The sequence below is a fragment of the Chrysochloris asiatica genome, unplaced genomic scaffold (genome assembly GCF_000296735.1).
Source record: "Chrysochloris asiatica unplaced genomic scaffold, ChrAsi1.0 scaffold00015, whole genome shotgun sequence".
In the NCBI taxonomy this organism is placed as follows: domain Eukaryota; kingdom Metazoa; phylum Chordata; class Mammalia; order Afrosoricida; family Chrysochloridae; genus Chrysochloris; species Chrysochloris asiatica.
This window is the reverse complement of record NW_006408533.1, coordinates 12,552,382-12,574,407: the sequence shown is the minus strand read 5'-3', so window position 1 is coordinate 12,574,407 and position 22,026 is coordinate 12,552,382. Positions and strand designations below refer to the sequence as shown.

At 39.2% G+C, this 22,026-nt stretch overlaps 1 protein-coding gene across 1 annotated transcript in view; it reads right to left on the bottom strand.

Annotated features, from left to right (window-relative positions):
- Nucleotides 1–300: 300 nt before the first annotated feature.
- MEP1B (meprin A, beta) overlaps nucleotides 301–22,026 on the bottom strand; it is a 62,079-nt gene continuing 40,353 nt past the window's right edge. The window contains exons 6-14 of the mRNA XM_006835131.1: nucleotides 20,908–21,025; nucleotides 19,498–19,676; nucleotides 17,659–17,877; nucleotides 15,368–15,520; nucleotides 12,595–12,810; nucleotides 11,090–11,533; nucleotides 7,977–8,156; nucleotides 5,622–5,751; nucleotides 301–556 (exon numbers count right to left, since the gene is read on the bottom strand). Of these exons, the coding sequence (XP_006835194.1) occupies nucleotides 301–556; nucleotides 5,622–5,751; nucleotides 7,977–8,156; nucleotides 11,090–11,533; nucleotides 12,595–12,810; nucleotides 15,368–15,520; nucleotides 17,659–17,877; nucleotides 19,498–19,676; nucleotides 20,908–21,025 (1,895 nt within the window). The remainder of the gene's footprint in view (nucleotides 557–5,621; nucleotides 5,752–7,976; nucleotides 8,157–11,089; nucleotides 11,534–12,594; nucleotides 12,811–15,367; nucleotides 15,521–17,658; nucleotides 17,878–19,497; nucleotides 19,677–20,907; nucleotides 21,026–22,026) is intronic.

The window sequence follows — 22,026 nt, the reverse complement described above, 5'->3', positions numbered from 1 at the left end:
AATGAAGAAGTTCTTAAAAATGTATATTCAAAATGCCCTACTTCTAAATTCTGGAAATAGTGATGAGGGTTATACAACGTTGTGCATGTGCTTAATGTGACTGAGTTGTATACTTTAAAATGGTTAAGAGTATATCATTTATGTTATACATAACATATCAATATATCACAAGTTAGTAAAAAATCCCATTATCTTTTCATCCCATTTTTCCATGAAATTTTTGAAACCCCTTCATGTGTGTGCTTGTGTGTGTCTATTATGACAGTAAAATCACCCCACACATACAAATGTTCTACTTCTCTATAGAATTTCATCAATAGGTTTAGAACAAACAAATGTCAGACCACTTACATTTTGCAGATTAATATCTGTTGTATTTGAACTTGTCTTTTTACTATATTTCTTCTTGGTACAATAGACACTGACAAGAGTGATTACCAGCATCACGGCAAACACAGCGACAGTGGAAGAAGTGGCAATGATGATGGTGTCTCGAGTGGAGCCTCTCGTTTCACACCTTTCTCCCATGTACCACCAGTCTGGCCCTGACGGGCACCTACACATTGAAGAACATGACTTAAGGTTATGAGTTGAAACTTCAATCTGAAAATCTTAACCATGAAAAGTGTAGAAAGCATTCAGACAGTTGGAATTTAGAACTATCTTGCAGACTCTTTGCTTGAGAAATACTGTTTTATTAGCACTGAAAATGGAATTACTCATGTTTTTGTTAGCTGCTACTACATTGATTTCAGGTCACGGTGACTTCAGGCATGCAGAGCAGACCTACTCCGTAAGGGTTTCAAGGATGTGACCTTACAGAAACAGATTACCTCTGGTGTGTTCAAATCATCAGTCTTTCAGCTACTGGCTAAGTATTTAACTGTTTGTACACTGTCTGTGTTAGGACAATATCCATGCGCCTACAGGGAAACCCTGTTAATACCACTATTATTCAAATTTACACACCAACCATTAAAGCCAATGAGGATGAAATAAAAGAATTCTACCAACTTCTTCAATCTGAAATTGATCATTACTGATGATTAGAATGCAAAGGTTGGGAGCAAAGAGGAAGGATCAATAATTGGAAAATATGGCCTTGGTGATAGAAATGATGCTGGAGAATGCATGATAGAATTCTCCAAAACCGATAATTTGTTCATTTCAAATACCTTCTTCTGACAGCGTAAGAGACAACTATACACATGGACCTCACCAGATGGAATACACAGATATTAAATGTACAGATTAAGACAATAGATTTTGAAGAGGAAAGAATAATGATATAAAAGGAATAAATAATGAGGAAGAGAAAGGAAAGAAGTTGTTAATAAATATTGAAATGAGACCTACAGAAATGGAAGAACATTCCATGCTCATGGACAGGAAGATAACACATTGTGAAAATGTCAACACTACCCAAAGTAATCTATAGATATAATGCAATCCCAATCCAGATTCCAACATCATTCTTGAAAGAGATGGAAAAACTAATCACTAAATATATATGGAAAAGAAAGAGACCTCATATAAGCAAAGCATTACTAAAAAAGAACCAAGTAGGAGACCACTCCCTTCCCAATCTCAAAACCTACTATGTAGCCACAGTAGTTCCAAAAAACATAGAACAACAAATGATGGCAGGTATGTGGAGAGACGCTCCTACACTGCTGGTGGGACTATAAAATGGTGCAATCACTGTGGAAAATGGCATAGTGCTTTCTCAAAAAAGTTAGAGGGAAATATTATATGACTCAGCAATCCCTCTAGCTGGTCTGTATTATCAGGAATTAAAGCTGTGACACAAGTAGATATATGTGTACCCACCTTCATAGCAGCACTATTCACAATAGTAAAATGATGGAGACAGCCTAAATGACCATCAACAGAAGAATGGTTAAATAAACTTTGGTACATATACACCATGGAATGTTGAAGGATAATGATGAATCTTTGAAACACCTCAAAACATGGATGAACCTGTTAAAGGACATTATGCTGTGTGAAATTAGTCAATCAAAAAAGGACAAATATTGTATGAAACCACTCACTTTTGTCATTGTTAGGTGCCATTGAGTCGGTGCCAACTCATAGTGACCTTATGCACAGCAGAATGAAACACTGCCCGATCCTGGGCCAACCTCACTATTGTTGCCATGCTTGAGCCCTTTGATGCTGCCACTTGGCTAATCCATCTCATTGGGGGTCTTCCTCTTTTTCTCTGACCCTCCACTGTAACAAACATGATATCCTTCATATCCTTCTCCAGCAACTGGTCACTTCTGACAACATATCCTAAGTATGAGAGAGGAAGTTTGGCCATCTTGGCCTCCAAGGAGCACTCTGGCTGTACTTCTTCCAACACAGATCTCTTTGTTCTGTTGAGAGCCCATGGCACTTTCAATATTCTCCTCCAACACCATAACTCAAAGGCATCAATTTTTCTATGGTCTTCCTTATTCACTGTCCAGCTTTCGCATTCATATGAGGTTATTGAAAATACCATGGCTTGGGTTAGGCACACCTTAGTCCTCAAGCTGACGTCTGTGCTCTTCAACACTTTAAAAAGTTCTGGTGCAGCAGATTTGCCTAATGCAATACATCGTTTGATTTCTTGACTGCTGCTTCCATGAGTGTTGATAGTTGATTCAAGAAGAATGAAGTCCTTGACAACTTCAGTCTTTTCTCCATTGATAAGAATGTTGTTTGTTGGTCCAGTGGTGAGGATTTTTGTTTTCTTGACATTGAGATGCAATCCATACAGAAGGCTGTGGTCTTTGATCTTCATCAGTAAATGTTTTAAGTCCTCTTTACTTTCAGCAAGCAAGGTTGCATCATATGCATATTTCAGGTTGTTAATGAGGCTTCCTCCAATCCTGATACCACACTTTTCTTCATAGAAACCATTTCTTGGATTATTTGCTCAGCATACAGATTGAATAAGTATGGTGAAAGAATACAACCCTGTCATACACCTTTCTTAATTTGAAACCATCCAGTGTTCCAATGTTCTGTTTGAACAACTGCCTCTTGATCCAGGTACAGATTCCTCATGAGCACAATTAAGTGTTCCAGAATACTCATACTTCGCAATGTTGTCCATAGCTTGTCATGATCCATGCAATCAAAAGCCTTTGCGTAGTCAATAAAGCACAGGTAAACATCTTTCTGATATTCTCTGCTTTCAGCCAAGATCCATCAGACATCAGCAATGATATCCCTCATTCCACGGCCTCTTCTGAATCAGGCTTGAACCTCTGGAGGTTTTTTTTCATTTTTTGTTTGCGGTGTTTTTTTTTTTCCTTTTGTCGAACTTTACTCACATGGGATATCAAAGAGATTGTCTGATGATTTCCACATTCTGTTGGGTCACCTCTCTTTGGAATGGGCACAAATACAGATCTCTTCCACTCAGTCGGCCAGATAGTTGTCTTCCAAATTTCTTGACATAAATGAGTGACTGTCTCTTGTGCTGCATCACTTTCGTGAAAGATTTCAATTTTTATTCCATCAATTCCTGGTGCTTGCTTTTTGCCAATTCCTTCAATGCACCTTGGGCTTCCTCCTTCAGTATCATTGGCTCTTGATCATATGGTACCTCTTAAAATGGTTGAACATTAACCATTTCCTTTTGGTACAGTGACCCTGTGTATTCCTTCCATCTTCTCTTGATGCTTTCTGCATCATTCAATAATTTCCTCAGAGAATCTTTCAATAACAAAAGTCGAGGCTTGAATTTTTTCATCATTTTCCCCAGCTTGAGAAATGCTGAGCATGTTCTTCCTTTTTGGTTTTCTGACTCCAGATCCTTGCACATTTTGTTGTAATATTTGACTTTATCTTCTCAAGGTGATCTTTGAAATTTTCTGTTCAGTTTTTGTGCCTCCTCATTTCTTCTATTTGGCTTTAGCATCTCTACCACTGTTGTAAAAAGTTAAGAAAGGATTTTCTTGCTAAAGGAAACATTCCATGATGGTTACCAGGTGTGGGAGGGAGGGGAAAGTTCTTCGCTGGCTAGAGGTTAGCCTGGCATGGTGCTGTAGGATAAACACTGGACTGTTGACTGCAAGGTCAGCAGTGCAGACCCACCAGTTTCTCCTCAGAAACCCTATACAGGGTAACTATGAGTTGGAACCCAGTTGATAGCACTTAACAACAACAACAGAGGGTAGACACATGTTAACTTGGGTGATGGGGAAGGCAATATACAGGAGGGAGGTTGGCAGAGGAAAGATGGAGGTAGCAGAAAACACAGGATATAATGCAAGAGTTAAAGTGAATACAGATAAATACTGTTAACTGATGGGACATGGAGAGGATTACAATAATTGTAATGAAATGAAGCATATGATTTGTTAGTGTAAAAGTGATGATCTGCTCTGTAAACCTTTACTCAATTCACAATAAAATAATCTTTTTTTAATGTTACAGTGAAGTGTTTTTCTAAACTAACTCATGAGTTTCAGTTGCTTGAAAACGTGGACCCAAATACTAATCATTTAGCTAAAATCAACAGGCAGCTTCAGAAAGCAGTAAGATGTTACTTCAAAATGTCTGAAGAAAAAAAAACCAAAAAGTACCATATAAATAACTCACCAATTTTCTGACTAGAACTGCCATTCTGATCCATAGGGATAATCTAGACGATCCAGAACGTTCCACAGGAGGAGTTATTACTTCAACGGACAAAATGTCAATATTGCCCAACTCTTCATCATCACAATGCATTTTATGATTTATGTATTTTTATATATGTATGCATTAAAATATGAGGGGAATTCAAAAAAAGTTTGTGGAAAAATGAAATGAGAAAATGATGGAATTTTTCCACAAACATTTTGAAGTCTCCTTGTATATCTAAATTTATATGTAATGTTTTTAATCTCCAAAGTTGAATAAAGATTATATTTATATAGATATAATAAAAGACAATAATTTGTTGAAAAAGAGGTATTCAACTTGTGTCATAATTGACTTACGACTGAGTCATAGGAAAAGAACACAGTTGTTAAGTGAGGGACAGAGGATCTGTACACACAAAGAGATTTGGTATAGGACCCTCCCTGTAAATGCATTAGCATAACAAAAGAAAGTTTCTGTTTACAAATAGACTCATAGTTACAGTTACAGGGGTTAAGACTTCAGCATAGTATCTGTGGAAAGGGGGAGCCACAATTCCACCCACATAACTGGGTATTAGAGAAAATTCAGTGCGCGGCATCCAGGTCACTCCATTTTGTAACTACAGACATTGGCCAGACACGTCTCAGAGCACCAGTATCTGGAAAATGGAGTAAGGCACACGTACCATACCAGACTGTGGTGAGAATTTAGTAAAATATGTAACTGGTGAGGAATATTTCAGATTATTACATTGTAATATAATGAGAATTGTTTTCAGACAATAAAATGTACTGTGCTGTTTTTTTCATAAATCATTTCATGGTTCAAGTGGTCATCCAAAATCCCAAGTGGATATCAAAGTCTATTCTATGAATGATTTTAATATGGGAACCAACTGATCCCATTCTTATGAAATATCAGTATTTAATCCCACTTTGTGTGGATGATAAATTCCTAACAAAAGAATGCAAATCTCATTTCAGCGACCCTTTTACCTGCACTCAGCTTTGTTATTGTAGACAGTGCAGATGCCTTCATTGTCACAGGTGATGTTGGTGCAGAGGTCCTGGATGGCAGTGGGTGGTGGGATCGGCTCCGTTTGTGTAGAATTAAGGTGGGATATGTCTGAAGGTATGGGGAAGAGCAGGGATGGACGTCAGCTTTGCCTTTGCAAACATTTGATCTTCACATTTTAAAATAGGATATGTTCAGGCTTCAGATAGGTGAGATATTCAGGTAATCTTGAAGCCTAGTTCAGCTGCATTCATAGGCAGTTGTGATGTGATGTCGAGTTGTTTCTGACCCATAGCAACCCTGGAAAAACCTAGGAAAGCTAGTACCTATGTAAGGCAGAATCCTGTCAGAGAGGGAAGACTCAAATATTGTCACTAATCGAGAGTGATACATTATACCCTGTCAGACTGGGAAAAACAGGGCAGACCCGTGGAGTTCTGATTTTCATGGTTTTCATGTTAGAGGCAGGCTGGTTGACATCTCGATTCAAAGGGAAAATGGGCCAGCCTGCTGGAACTACAGCTTAACCACAAGCTTCCTGGGCTGTTAGAGTTCCAAGGGACCCAAGTACTCTCAAGGTACAAAGAAGGAAACAAAAATTCAGGTGTAAGGCAGTTGAGGGGGTTTTCTCAAGATCAATGATCTTTTGCTGTGTGGAGTTAATTGGTGAAGATTTGGAGCAAAATACCAAGTCCCCCACAAGCCAGGCTTATGTTTTCTGTTGTATCTGGTCAAAATAGGACCAAACAGAACTTATGAATATGCTACCAAAAAAAAAAAAAAAAAATTTTTTTCCCTCTACAAAAGTTATTTCTAAATATTTGTTCCAAGTGGAATGTTCTAGCTTTCCTCTAGTTTACTGAGGGTCAACATTTCATGCATTTTAATTATGCCACCCTCTATCACAAATGGATAATTGACTGAGTGGGGTCCTGGTGTGGCACTGCAGGATAAACACTGGGTTGCTAACCGCAAGGTGTGCAGTTCCAAAGTCACCAGCCACTCCTTGGAAACCCTATACAGGGTCGCTAAGAATCAGAACCAACTTGATAGTACTTAACAACAACAGCAACAAGTGGATCTTTAATAGGAAATGAGTTAAAACATAAAACATGGAAACCACAAGAATTGCTGGAAAATGTACTAGTTAGCTGCTATAGCTAAGTAATTTTAAAAGCCAATAGATAAATGTATTACTGCCAAGAGATACACAGGAAGTCCTTGGATTATGAATAACCAATTTATGTACATAAAACCATAGTTATGACTCAACCCTGTAAAGTCTATTACATTAAAAATTCGAGGTACATAATGACAAACAGGTGCTACTTTGCCATGCACATCAAGACATTAATATTACTGTAATATTACATTACAAATGTTTTAGTGTATCTGATAGTGTTTCTTTAATGTTTATGCCTAAAAAGTTACACTATATACTAAGACATTTGACAAAAGGAAGACTATATACTAAGACATTTGACTAACTATTGGTAGATACCGTATTTAAATGTTTAGATTTATGTACAAATTCAACTTAAAGACGGATTTAGGAATAGAACTCATTAGAAATTCACGGACTGCCTGTATTAAGACCCAAACCAGTTGCCATCAAGATTCCAACTCATTGGGACCCCATGTGTGTTGAGCAAAACTGTATTCAATAGGTTTTCAAGACTGTGACCTTTTGGAAGCAGATCGCCAGGACTTTCTTCCCAGGTATGTCTGGGTGGGTTTAAACTCCCAACCTTTGGGTTAGTAGTTGAGCCAACTTAGTAGCCAAGAAATATATTATGTATGGACTCCTGGTGTGGCGCTGTAGTATCAGCATTGGACTCTGATCCACAAGGTCAGCAGTTCAAACCTATCAGCTGCTCTTCAGAAACCCTATCCAAGGTCGCTATAAGTCAGAACTGACTTAGTGGCACTTAACAACAACAACATATTATAAATTATATACTATACAGATAGAAATATAACTTTTAAACAAACTGTAAATACAACCTATTTCCAGTTTAATTTCATGTGCTTATGTGAGATTTCATTACTGAAATTTTTGGAATGTAATCCTAGAGTATAATAGCTATACTTTAATTTATTTCAAAAAATTTCCAGTTTAAAATTTGCCATTTACTGCTCTATCTGGTGGTAATTTATTCAAGGAGCCTCACTGTTTCCATTTAAATTATTTTCATATTACTAATGATTTATAAAATCACTCATGCCCATTTCCTTCTGTATCTCTATCCAGTATACCTAAAATTGGAACACAGAAAGAAATCAATGGCCACAATAACAAAAAGAATAGCTTATATAAAACTATTCCATTGACATACCTTCCACTGTCAAAAGGATGTAAACATCATTTCCTTTTATAAAATCTCTGCTTTTCAGCCTCTCGTGGGTTATAAAGGCACTGGTTCCATAGCCCTGACTTCTTCTAAACTGAGTTCCATTAGGGAAAAAAGCCACGTTTCCCACTTTGGAAGGGCGGTCCCAAAAATAGTTTCCATTATCTGAAAAAGCAATTTATATTAATGGATTGTGTTTAACATCATCATAGCTTTCAGTGGTAGGAGAGAACGGTAATGTGAAACACAATTAGCATGAAACTCCAATAATTAAATGACTGCTACTGACCTGTGCTGTATTCCCTGGGAAATCACTGGGGCTTGTTTATTTACACTGTCCTACAGGAAATGGTAAGGAGCTCTGGTAGCGTAGTGATTACGAATCGGGCTGCGAACCGCAAGGTAAGCAGTTCGAAACTACCAGCGGTTCCGCAGGAGAAAGATGAGGCTTTCTGCTCCCGTAGAGATTTACAGCCTCGGAAACCCTGTTCAGGGTTGCTATGGTTTGGAACCGACTCGACGGCACTTAACAACAACAACAGGAAATTGTGCGATAGGAGAAGGACCAAACTGTGAACCACAAGATCAGCTGTTCAAACTCACCAGCAGCTCGTTGGAAACTATATATGGTCTCTTTGAGTCAGAAGCAACTCGATGGCACTTAACAGGAACTAGGGAGCATGGTGGATCAATATGATAAGCAATGGACTGCGAACCACAAAGTCTGCGGTTCGAGCCCACCAGCAACTCCTGGGAAAACGATGAGGTTTTCTGCTCCAGTGACTCTTTAAAGCCTCAGAAACCCTATCGTTATGACTGAAACCTACTCAACAGCACTTAACAACCATACAGGAAATAAGATTATTGGCAGAAAGGACCATTCTTTGGAATATGAGTGGAGAAGCACCAAAAGTTTCACTGATGGACCAATGTAGAAACTCCCATGACTGTTAGAATTATTCCTTAGTGACCTTCTGAGTGATAGCTAATGCTGTTAACTGAGTTGAAGTAATGTGTTACTGAGAGGGTTTTAAACATTAGCATGGAACAATTTATCTCATTAAGTGAATTAATTATTCACCAAAGTCCTTCAAGAGAAGATAGCAAGAAGCTTTGCTTCTGAAGGAAAAAAAAAAAAGTGATGATCCACCCAGCGCTGAATCCTCCTAAATTCCAGTCAGGGAAAAATGTTTTGAAAAAACATGGAATAAATTCTGAGCATCAAATCCCCATCATAACATTTTCTCTGATTATTTTTTTTCCCTCTATCAGATTAAGTTCATTTATTTTTCTCTCTGACATTTGGGTCCACCCTTTTAATATATAATATTCAGACTTGGCAGTAATATTCAGCTTGCTTTTTTTTTTTTTTTTTTAACTAGATCCCAGAGGACAACGAATTATTAAAATTAGAAATGTGCTCATTACTTTCTGGGCAATGCCCCTTCTGGGGACTGGTAAGACTACGAATGATATCACCATTGGCAAGTTATCCAGAAATCTTCAGTAAGAAGCTGTATCCATTTCCACACTCTTCCTAACACTCCAGTACACCTGCTCGACATCTTCCTGTGTTCCAAATACTGAGTCGTTTTTGACTCAGGAAACCCTTGGTTTAGACAATTTAACATCTGATAGCCTGTCTGTACCAGGTCCTTCTATAAACTTTTATACTTAATCTGTACGAATTCTCATAACAAATCTGTGGAGTTATTATTACCAACAATGCCCTAGTTAGAAACAAGATCTACTCCTAAATAGAACATGTAAGTGAGTTGAAATTGATGAATATGGTTCTTATTTATCCTTGATTTAGTGCAAGAAAAAACTCACAGGCTTTTCAGTGATTTAAAAGCTGCACATGCCACAAGTGAAGGTGATCATGATGAAGACTTCGTTGTGATTAGGAGTTGGTTCATTTGTTTTAAAGTAAGAGCAAGTTTATGTAACATTTTAGGGGGGAGTACTCAGTGCTGTGAAAGAGCTCTGGTAGTGTTGTTGTTGTTGTTATGTGCCGTGGAGTCGGTTCCGACTCATAAAGACCCCATACAGGGTTTCCGTAGCTGTAAATCTTTACGGGAACAGAAAGCCTCATCTTTCTCCCACGGAACAGCTGGTAGTTTCGAACTGCTGACCTTGATGTTAGCAGCCAGATTCGTAACAACTACACTACCAGAGCTCAGTGGTTACGAATCAGGCTGCAAGCCTTAAGGTCAGGAGTTTGAAACTACCAGCTGTTTGGCGGGAGAAAGATGAGGCTTTCTACTCCCGTTAAGATTTAAAAGCCTTGGAAACCCTGTACGGGATCGCTATGAGTCGGACCAACTCCACGGCACATCACGACCACGACCACAACCACGACCACGACCACGACCACGACTGGTGCTATAGGATAAGCGCTCAACCTCAAGGTAGTTTGAGCTGCAAGATCAGTTGTTCAAACTCACTAGCCACTCCTCGGCAACTCTATACACGGTCGCTATGAATCAGAACTGACTTGACGGCACTTAGCAACAACAAGGGGAGTAAGTTGTTAAGTGTCATCAAGTCAATTCTGACTCATAGAGACTCTGCATAGGATTTCTAAGGAGCAGCTGGTGGATGTGAACCGCTGATCTTTCAGTTAGCAATCCAGGGCTTATCCTACAGTGAGTGCCACACCAGGACTTCAAGAGCTGCCCATAATTCAGATATTTGTAACCCAGGGATTACCTGTACTGCCCAGTTTTATAGCTGAGCATACTGAGAAATCATTTGCTTAGAGTCATATAGCTAGTGAAGAACAAACCTTGGATTTGAACCCAGATCCTTCAGACTGTAAAATCAACACTCTTTGCACAACATGTGGAATCCAGGTATGGTTCTCAATTCCCAGTTAGTATCCTCTGGATTTCTCATAGTCTTTGATGACATTTCTAATTACTACCAGGGAGACTCTATCCACAACTGTTAAAACCCTGATTCTAAATATCTTTTGTTTCTAAGATTTGGAGCTCAAAGTTCTCTAGGTACCTGCCTGTGCAATTTCCGGTCCCCATGGCACAACCCATCCCAGAGCAATGAGCATATAACAGCAATAAAGAAAATGAGTCACGAACCAGTGGTCATAAATGGGTCTGTAGTTATACTCCGCTGGGTGGACATACGCTGTCGAATGTCAGGATTTTGATCCAAGAGTGTCATCGTGGCTTGTTGCCAAGGACACGGCCACTGTAATTGATCATCATTGGCTCCAGAGATCAAGTGGAAATATATCCCTACATTAGTCAAATGGTTTAGAGTCAAGTAAATCTGAAAGGCATAACCTTTAGAAGAATAAAAAGGAGGACTATATAGGTTTCCATTTGAGCTGCCAATGAACTGTGTGAAATTCTTTATATGCCAGATATGATGAGGGCACCGTGTTTCTGAAAGATTGATGTCATCAATAGACAGGCCACCCAGTGATGAGCCAGTGCCTCTGATTCCGCCAAACACCACTCTAAATTTGTTGGTCACGTTCAATGTTACATGGTAAAGTTGCCAGCTCCCAGTGGGTATCTCTGCAAAAGAATCATTTTTATTTCAAACAAGACAAAAGACTATGAGTCAATTGTAAATCAACATTAGAGCTCTAACCTTCACAGACAAATAATCATCCAAGAACTAATGATACATACAGGTCTGAGGTATCATTTTCTTACTCCTCCAGCCTAGGCCCATTTACTTCAAGGCATACCCATGGGGTCAGACAGCTCTGGAATGTTTGGATGCTTATTTAGTAGTTTCTTAGAAAGGTCACCCTTTCCCAGAGATGAATGAGTAATCTAACTCATGAGTTGTCTGAGCTCCGCTTATGTGTGGACCCAATTCACTGTCATTGAGTTGATTCTGACTCATAGCAACCCTATGCAGAATTGCTCCTAGCAGACCACCTCATCTTTCTCCAGCAGAGCAGCTTGTGTATGGAATAGACAGCAATATATTTGTCAATCCACACCCCCTTCCTAGCTCAAGGAATCCTCTAAATCATCTGCCTTCATAGGTGGTCAACATGGCCCACCTCTCTGACACATGATTATATGAAAACTAGACATCTCTCCCCACTCAGGAAGTGCTGCCGAAGTTATTTGAGCCAAAATAATCAGAGCCTTCACTAGGATTTATCATCTACGCTACAAATTAGAAGAAAAGTCTTTTCCACTCTGTAGGCACATCTGATAAGATTTAAGCCTGGGGTTGAAACAGTCAAAGTCCAGTCTTATGGATAAATCCATTGGGAGATAAAACAAGAGGTCACTGACAATGTTCAGGGTCAAGTCCCATCTTCCCTGAGGCCAGTTCCTCCCCCGTCCATTCCACAATTCAGTTACACTGAATCAGTAACTTTTCCCATTTTGTCTAAACTAGTTCACATTGTATTTTTATTACTTGCCAAGAACTGACCTCTATTGTGTCAGAGACAGATCTACAGTTTAAGTGACTGTCACATAACACAGCTTACAAGGATCATTATTTTAAGTGTCCCTGCCACAGCATAAAATAAGTAGAATCAAATTCTAACTTGAAAAGTAATAAATCCATAACCCCTACCCTGTAAGTTGTTGCATTAAGAATAACGTACCTTTTATTTCTTGCACAAGGATTAAAGTACCATTCACGTTGCCTGCAGAATATTCCCTGACGTAGATGTTCAATTGATCAGTTTCATGTCCACTGTTATACAAATAAAATTGCAAACACTGAAATCCCCGTTTCGGGTACAATATTCGACTTTCCAGCAGTGCTGTAGCTCCTACGTTCACAGAGCTACTGTCAAAATGCATGAAGAAACCAGAACCTATTAGAAGGACCAAAACCAAATTAAGAGAAGTACATACTGAACAAAGGAAAATATATCTGTTAGTGACTGGACATCCCAGCTAAAAACAAGGTAGAAACTTACGAAGTCTAAACTACCTAAGGGCACTTGGAAAAAACTAGTTGACTGATATGATAAAATAAAACTCACACCTATCTACTATTTATGAAGCGTTTACTTACAATGGTAGGTGTTTTCTAGTAGGCACTGATCTTTGTTTACTTTCATTTGCTGTGGGCTACAAATATACATAAATTTAAATATCAAATGCTAGCCAAAAAAAGAAAAATGCTAATGTGTTACAGAAAATAGGCTTCAGATCATATCTAACAGCAAGACCAAAAGACAGGATGCAAAGAACCCCAGCCTGGTCTATCTGCAAGTGGGAACTGTTACCTCAGTAAGACGCCACAGAGACCTAACCCTCTCAGAGAACAGGAAAGTGGAAATGAAGTCATAGGGCAGTAGAGCTTGAAAAGTGGGTAAATAGGTAGCGAGTTCTAGTACCTATGTCTCACAAAGCTGATTCCAGACGAGGCTTGTAAGCACTTTCAGAGGACTAAGCACACGCTATGCCCAGGGTAGGACAAAGAAAACCAAGGTCTTTGCTGACCTGCCCCTATTTTTAGTACTTCTTAATTTTTTTTGCTTTAACTGACCAAAAATAAAAAAGGAACTCAAACTTCAGAGTATTAGAAGTAGAACAACCATCAGGTGGGCTCTACATTTTAAAGTTTAAAAAATGATATTCATAATGAAAAGCCTGGAAATAACTAAATTCGATCCTGGTGTGGCACTGTAGGATAAGCACTTGACTGCGAACCATGAGGTTGGTGGTTCAAACCCACCAGCTGCTCCTTGGAAACCCTACACAGGGTCACTATGAGTCGGAACTCACTCGACAGCATTTAACAATAACAGATCATTTCAAAAGCCCTTCCCCACCAGCCCCAGTTTCCTGTTTGCTATTTGCATTACTCACCCTAGCTCTAAGTCAACTCTTGGGGCATACAGAGCTAGTGCATCTGGTTGAGTGCCTATTCATTTTCTTTACCTTATATGAAACATTTGGTTAGTTCCCACCTTATGTAGGGCACTGTATTGTTATTGTTAAGTGCTGTCGAGTTGACTCCTACCTGTATAGGGTTTCCAAGGAGCAGCTGGTGAGCTTGAACCACCTACCTTGTGATTCAAACTGACCTTGCAGCCCAGCACATTAACCCACAGCGCCACACCAGGGCACTGTACTGGGCATTTAGCTATGTTTCTAGTAGCTGGCAGTTTGTGAAAGAGATCACATAAGGTAACTTTGTTCTTACTACAGACATTAGCTTTCAAAATTAGAAAAAGATGTAAGCTAGCTGGTCTTCACTCCTGTTACCGGCAAAATCCCTCGTGCTCCTTGCCCCCCAACCCCTACTCCACTATTATGTTGTGTGCTGTTGAGGGGGCGGGTCCAAAATATTGTATAGGGTTTCTGAGAACAGCTGGTAGGTTTAAACTGCAGTTACCAGTCCAGTGCCTATTCTACAACACCCCTAAAGAGCCCTGTAGACACAGTGGTTAAGCACAAGGTTGCTAACTGAAAGGTCAGTGGTTCAAACCCACCCAGCCACTCCATGAAGAAAGATTCAGCAATCTGCTTCCATTAGGATTTACAATCTTGGAAACTCTATGGGGTAGTTCTACCCTGTCCTGTAGTCCTATAGGGTCACTATAAGCTGGAATCAACTCAACAGCAATGTGACTTTTTCACATTTTATTTTTCTAAATCACCTTCTGCCTAGAGCATTTGAGCCATGAAACAATGGCCTTAAGTTCTGAAGTCTAGTTTTACATATTTGCTTCCAGAAATGACCAAATATGTAAAAATGTAATACTTGTAGCAAAATAAATGACTATTTAATTCAACATAAAATTACAGTGGAAAAGAATATTCATCTGAAGAAAACTGGTCACACTTTTCATCTTTATTTATTTATTGTAATATGGGGCATGTAATTCAAAATCAGCTGAAATTCTGAAAAGGAATAATTCACAGCCTATTGTTAGTCACTGAAAGTGCCCTTTGTACCCTACGTATTGCTAGAAAACAACCCCACTATCTCTCAGGTGTGGAGTCCTGGTGTGGTGCTGTGGGTTAATTCATTGGACTCCAAAGCTGGTTTGAACTGCAAGATCAACAGTTCAAGCTCACTGGCCGCTCCTCAGAAAACCTATACAGGGTCACTGTGAGTCAGAACCAACTCAACAGCACATAACAACACACCCCTGAGGTAAAGCCCTTCCAGAAGGTACCATTCACTTCTTTAGGCTCATCTATTGGTAGAGGCATTGCAGAAATAAAAATACTCAAAGAATAAAGGCAAAGACATTAACCATGTTCTTATTATAAGACACAGAACCTATTCCTTTCTAACAAAGGATTATCATGAATACTTCTTACAGAACTGAGAGATGAAGCCCCAGTCTTTCACAGCAAAGGAAAGGCTGGAGGTTTTGAGTGTCACCTCAAGAAGGATCTTGCTCCTGTTACCTTGGCACTGGCCCATGTTGGAGTGGTCGTTCTGTGGCCCCCCAGGAACCTGGGACACACGCTGCCAGTCAGCACTATCTCCTGGACCTTGGACCATACCACACACATTTTCCAGTTCAAAATTGCACGAGTCCATAAAACTCAAGGAAGAGGCTACAAATGCAAAAAGAAAGAAAGAAATTACTGACACACATGGAACATGATAATCTAAGTCATAAAAACTGAACTTATCTGGAATATATAGCAAATTGCTTCCACGAATAGCTGCTTCCTTTGCCATCAGACTAGAAGAAATACATGGTGCCCAGTTACCATTACTGAATAATCCATAGAAATATCCTGGTCTAAAGTAGGGGGAAGGAAGTGCAGAACAGAATTACAAATTTTCATGGAATCCACATTTCCTGAAGCCATGAAATTTGGATGAATCCCAGAAACTAATGTCTGGAAATTATCTTGAAACCTTAAACCAAAAGTATCCCCTGAAATCTTATTAAAACCAAGCAACGCTTTTGTTTCACTAGTTAAAATAAAAGTCTGTCTTGAGCACTGTGCTCTTTTAGGAACAGTCTGGTGGTGGTAGGCGTGTGCCACTGAGTCGGTTCCAATTCATAGCAATGCTATGTACAGTTTCTGAGGCTGTAAATAGTTATAGGAGCAGAAAGCCTCAACTGTCTCCCATGGAGCTGTTGGTGGATTCGAACTTCTAGTCTTATAGTTAGCAGCCAATGCATAACCCACTATGACACCAGAGTTCCTGCTATATGGGATCAAATTGACAACAACAACAACTCAAAAAATTAATTAGGAACTTTAGAGGGCAGTGAATAAATGATTCCAGGGGAGGTAGCAGAATGGTTAAGGTGATCAGTTTGAACCCACCAGACATTCTGTGGGAGAAAGATGTGATGGTCTGCTTCCATAAAGGTTTGCAGCCTTGGAAACTCTATAGGGCAGTTCTGTGTTCTGTAGGATTGCTATGAACTGGAACTGAAGCAACAGCAATGGATTATGGGAGAGGAACAACTCAGAAAAGGAGGGGAAGAATGGTTACAAAACTAGAGCAAGGTGATCAACATCACTAAACAGTTTATTTAGAGAAACTGTTGAATTGGGTGTGTATGTTTCACTGTATATTTTTTCTCAACAACAACAACAACAAAACTGAGCTTATGACAGAAGAACTAGAAAAGCCATGCTGACATTAGAGGGAACAGTCATGTCAGATTCCCCAATAAGCAAGATAAGCATGGGTTTACTTACTAATCTGTAGCAAACAATTTCCCATTAAAGATTCTGCTTCTAGGTCTCACTGGCATTTGTCTCTCTCCCAACCCCACAGCACCTTCCTACACAATCAAAATCTGTTTTCAAATTTACAGTCCCTGAGAGGGAGAGTCTTGGTGAAATAGTTCACTGCAGATTAATAAATAAGTACAAGTAAGTCCATGCTTACTATTATTGGGTAATCCGCACCTGGACATCTCACTGATTCCAGGTGGTGGTGGCTTGAAGAACTCTCATTATCTGAATAAACACTGCCAAGAGAGGAATTAACTCTGTAGATCTGAACCAGCTATCTGCCCCAAGCCTGTTTTTTTTAATTACCCGCAATAAATACCTTGAAAGAAAACGCCAGGTGACATGCTTCTTTTACTCTACAGTGCAGACAACGCTATGGAGTTGTTCTACTCTGTAATATGTGAGATCACCAGGAACCACAATGACTCCACAGAAACTAACACTACAAATTAGAAACGTGAGTCCACCCACTCCTAGTTGTTTAGCTTTTAAAGCCATACCCCAGATTATTTGATCCCATTCATATTACAATTGTTGTTAAGTGCTGTGGAGTCAGTTCCCACTCATAGTGACGCTGTCTAGGGTTTCCCAGGAGTGACTGGTGGGTTTCAATGGTGAACCTTGCAGTTCAAACCAACCTTGTAGTCCAGTGCTTATTCCACATTGCCATACCAGGACTCCTCATATTACAATGGTATGCCTTATTTTGATTGAAAACAGTTTTGAATCTCAAGGTTTGAATTAGTAACAGTTTCAAAAATCTTCCTGGGCATAGCCTTACAGGGCCCCGTTTGGTTTTAAACCTTCTGATCGTGTGAAAAGAAAAATGCTGTTTCTAAATTGTAGATTGGGATCTTTTCTGCTTCTTTTTGACTCTGAAACTCTCATTCTTTTGGAAAATCCAATAATGCTTATCAAATGTCACAGAACATACATCTTGCTACATAGCAGAGGGAAGTAGGAATCATTTCAGAGGACATATCACATACAGCAATTATACAGTCGATTCAACTTTAAGAGATCGTAGTCACTAAAATCCATTCGCTGGCCGATCACATCCATGAAGTCGGAGATTCTCGTTACAATGGTTGGCTGTGTCCCATTTTGAAATGCAGTTTTGCTGTAGTGCATTACCGAAGTGTAATCATAGGGAACATTCAGCGAGTCTGATGTGTCATCACCATAGGTGTTAAAATTGTGTTCTTTGCCTAAATAATAAAGGAAAAACATTTAATTACTCTGTTTTCACAAAAGTCCATTTATCTTACTCCAAATTTTGTCAACTTTAAAGCAAAAAATGTAATTTATGCAGAATAACCTTTGCTTCAACTGATCTGCTGCATTTCCAAAGTGTTTCCTATTAATACTCAAGCTTGGAATTGTGGTATCAGCCATCAGACTGAGCATAGCAGAAATTTCATTATAGCACAAAGGTGGAACATTAGCATTAGGTCTCTGGTTCTAAGAACTGCTAGTAGAAAAGAGACTTCTCAAAATGGTCTAAAAATTGTTGAAATAGTCATTGCTGGTGATGACAACAGATAAAGATGATAGGGACTTTTTGGGAGCTGTGTCAGGATATGACCTGAGAATGATCATTTAAACAAGAGTCATTAGGAAGAATTGGCATAGTCAAAGGTTTCATGGTTACTGGAATATGTGTAGAATCCTAAGTGGTACCAATGGTTAATGCACTCGACTGCTAACCAAAAAGTTAGAGGCTCGAATCCATCTAGAGGTACCTTGGAATGAAGGCTTGTGGTGTATTTCCCAAAAATCAGCAAATGGATACCTTATGGAGCATACAATTTTATTCTAACACACATGAGTTGGAATTCCTTCAAAAGCAACTAGTTTGGAATCTGTGAGATATATTTTAACATTTGTATGTAGACATTCTCAGAGAAGCTACCAGGTTACTTGGCATCATACGAGTGGGCAATTGATAGGAATTTAAAATCAGATGATTTTGAGGACACGTAAGCTAGGTCTGATCTCCAAAGCACATAGATGCTCTATCAAATGCAGACAGAAATTTCTACCTAAAGGAGGCCAAGGATCCAGGCTAAATATTCCTCTTGTTATAGAAATTGTTTAGTTTGTTGCTATGCCTTAAAGCTGTGACTTTAAGGCTTGTGATGTCAGAGGGCATCAGTATAGGGCGGTTCCCTGTGTCCCTCACACTAATAGTAATTTCGTTTTATCTACCTAGGTAAGACAGATTAAGTGTCTCTATGGAAAACACAAGCTCTAGTCATACAAGTTTATTAAGATCTTTGTGACAAAGTTAAGAATGCTCAACTACTTTAGTGTTTCCAGCATGGATCGCATGGGACAAAGACCCACAAGATACTCCAAAAAGACCACAGTCAAATCACTTTAGGAAATGCTCCCAATTTGTGTTATCCTAGTAAAGACTCTAAATAGGATAGGATAACAATTTGTGTTTTCTTAGCAAAAACTTTAAATAGCACAACCATGTAAATAAATACAAGTTTAAATTTGTTAACCCAAATTTCCCAAACAAATTTGACCACAAGTCCCTTTCCACACAATACCTGTGAGCATGTTGTAGGACAGAACTCCATAGAGCACATGTTGGAAAACATTAAATGTGACAATTTATAAGATTATATCATGCTGAAAAGTACTAGGGTTCTGGGAAACTAGAGGCCTGACAACTTTAACTTTAAGGCATTTGACACCTCATATTGAATTAGATCTAAATGACCTAAGACATTATAGCATCAGTTGATGCAGATGGCAAGACAAATCATATATTTAGAAACTTGGTTTGCAATGAATTTTAATAAAACAGAGCAGTGTACCTGACTGAATTCTCTCCCAAATGATACTGACATAGTCATCCCGATCAGAACGCGACTGTTCATGCCAGAATCCCAGGGCGTGAAGGAACTCATGTTGAATTGTTGCTATTCGGTCACAATTTGCTCCAATGGACAGTTCTTGCCTCCCAACACGCCTATTTCCTATTGAAGACCAGCAGCTTATAGAATAATTTAACGAGAAGGGGGGAGAAAGTGTTACTATAGTACAGGTTTGACTTCTCAGAGCGGAATCCTCAATGTCTGGTCCACTTAGTTTCCCTGCCTTAGCATTTATTTCAGGACACTGCCTTTTTCTCATAACCCTGGTAAGATATAAGAATCCCTCCAGGTAGATGATCTTTGAAGAACTTATCACAATACTAAATAATATATAGAGTAAAATTATCCCCCAGACTAATCTTGCTCTTTCCTAGAAATTTCAGTCTTTGGGGTTGTCCTCGGTACACTGATACCTGTCCACAAGGATTTTACAGGGACAGTAACTATTCAGAAATGTTGGGCTTGATGCAAATAACACTGTCACCTTCTTAACTCGAATGATGAACTGTTAACTATATATGTTGCTGTTATTAAGTGCTGTGCAGTTGGTTCCAATTCATACTGACCCTGTATTGGATTTCCAAGGAGCAGCTGGTGGTTTTGAACTACCAACCTTGTGGTTAGCAGTCCACTGCTTATCCTACAGCACCATACCAGGACTTCAAGTATTTGTACATTATATATAATTCATGGGCTCATAATAGATAGAGTCAACCTTTCACAATCCTACCCAAGTAGTACACATTCATTGTAAATAAGTTAGAAAAGGCATGTAAACAAAAAGAAGGAAACTTAAAATGCTAACACCCAAGAGTAATCAACCATCCTTACCATTCAACCATTCTCTAAAGAGTTTGGTCTCTACTAAGCTGTGCATTGGGAGTCTTGGTGTGGCACAGCAGGATAATGAAATGGACCAAAAGGTTGATTTGAACCACAAAGGTTGGTGGTTTAAACTCATCAGCCGCTCCTCAGAAACCCTATATATAGGTTCACTATGAGTCAGAACCCACTCAATGACACTTAACAACAACAATAAGCTGTGCATTACTTGAAGGGGGAAATAAAAGAGCATGTAAATTGCAAATGGATTGAAATTCACAAGGTCATGAGAGTGATGGCATTAGTCCTACCTGCCTTATCTTAATGTCTTTGGTAAGCTGGTTGCATGTATGTAAATGTTATTTATTATGGCTAAAAGAACTAAATCCAGCTCATCTTTTACTCTCCAGCAAGCAGCAAGGAAAGCCTCCATATTAAATATGAGAGCCTAGCACAAATGCTGGGATGTTGTGCCCCAGGCACCACATTTGTCTTTAATACCCTGAGAAGACCAATTCCTCAACATACCCACTTCCTTTGAACACTGATATATAGTTAGGTTCTCCAGTCCAAGGCTTGAAGTCAATGCATGTTTTTAGGCGATAGCGTTCAAATGCGTTGAGGATCACTCCCTTAGCATTAATTTCTGAAGAAAGAAAACAAAAATATACTTATTAAAATAACCACCATGGAAAGACTTACCATAAACATTAGCTATGAGTTATCTTTCTTGAGTTAGTGAGAAAGAGGAAGATCCCTCAGTGAAACGGAGTGACACAGTGACCGCAGCACTTGTGGGGACTGGGCAGGGTCAGGCAGTGTTTTGTTCTGTTGGACATAGGGGTCTCTGTGAGAAGGAATTGACTGGATGGCACCTAATGACAACAGTCCCTTCATTAAAATTCAGTGTTTGAGTTTTACAAAATCTAATTTCTTGTTGTTAAGTACTGTTGATGCGATTCTATTTCATAGCAACCCTGTATCGGGTTTCTGAGGAGCAGCTGGTGAGTTTGAATCACTGACCTTCAGTTCGCAGTCCAATGCTTATCCTACAGCTGCACACCAGGACCCCACAAAATCTAATATGCAGTATTAATTAAGTAAATATCATATGCAAGCATTTGATTATTCTTCAGATCCCTTATTTTGCCTTTCCCTCATATTGATTTCTCAGGAGCCATTGGAGATGCATTGCTGAATACGAAAAAAGGACATGGCCTTACCTAAGAGAACATACACACTGGATCACAGGAAATGAAAATCAACAATCACCATCACATGCTCCATCTAACAACCTACACTATGCATTCAAACCTGGCCTTTTAATGTGAGGATCTTGAAACTGGTAGGGCCCATTGTTGTTAAGTGCTATTGAGTTGATTCCGACTCACAGCAATCCTGTACAGGATAGCCAAGGAGCAGCTGGTGAACCTGAACCACTGACCTTGCAGTTCAAATGACTTTGCAGTCTGACGCATTAGCCCACCACGCCACACATGGACTCTGAAATATTACACAAAGTGTGTATGCATGTAAAATGCATTTTCGGGGAGAGCTTTCAAGAGTCTCAAGCTAATGAAGTCCTACAACAGGATCAAGAACCACTGCTTTGATATGAAGGGAGAGGAGACACACAAGAACACCCAA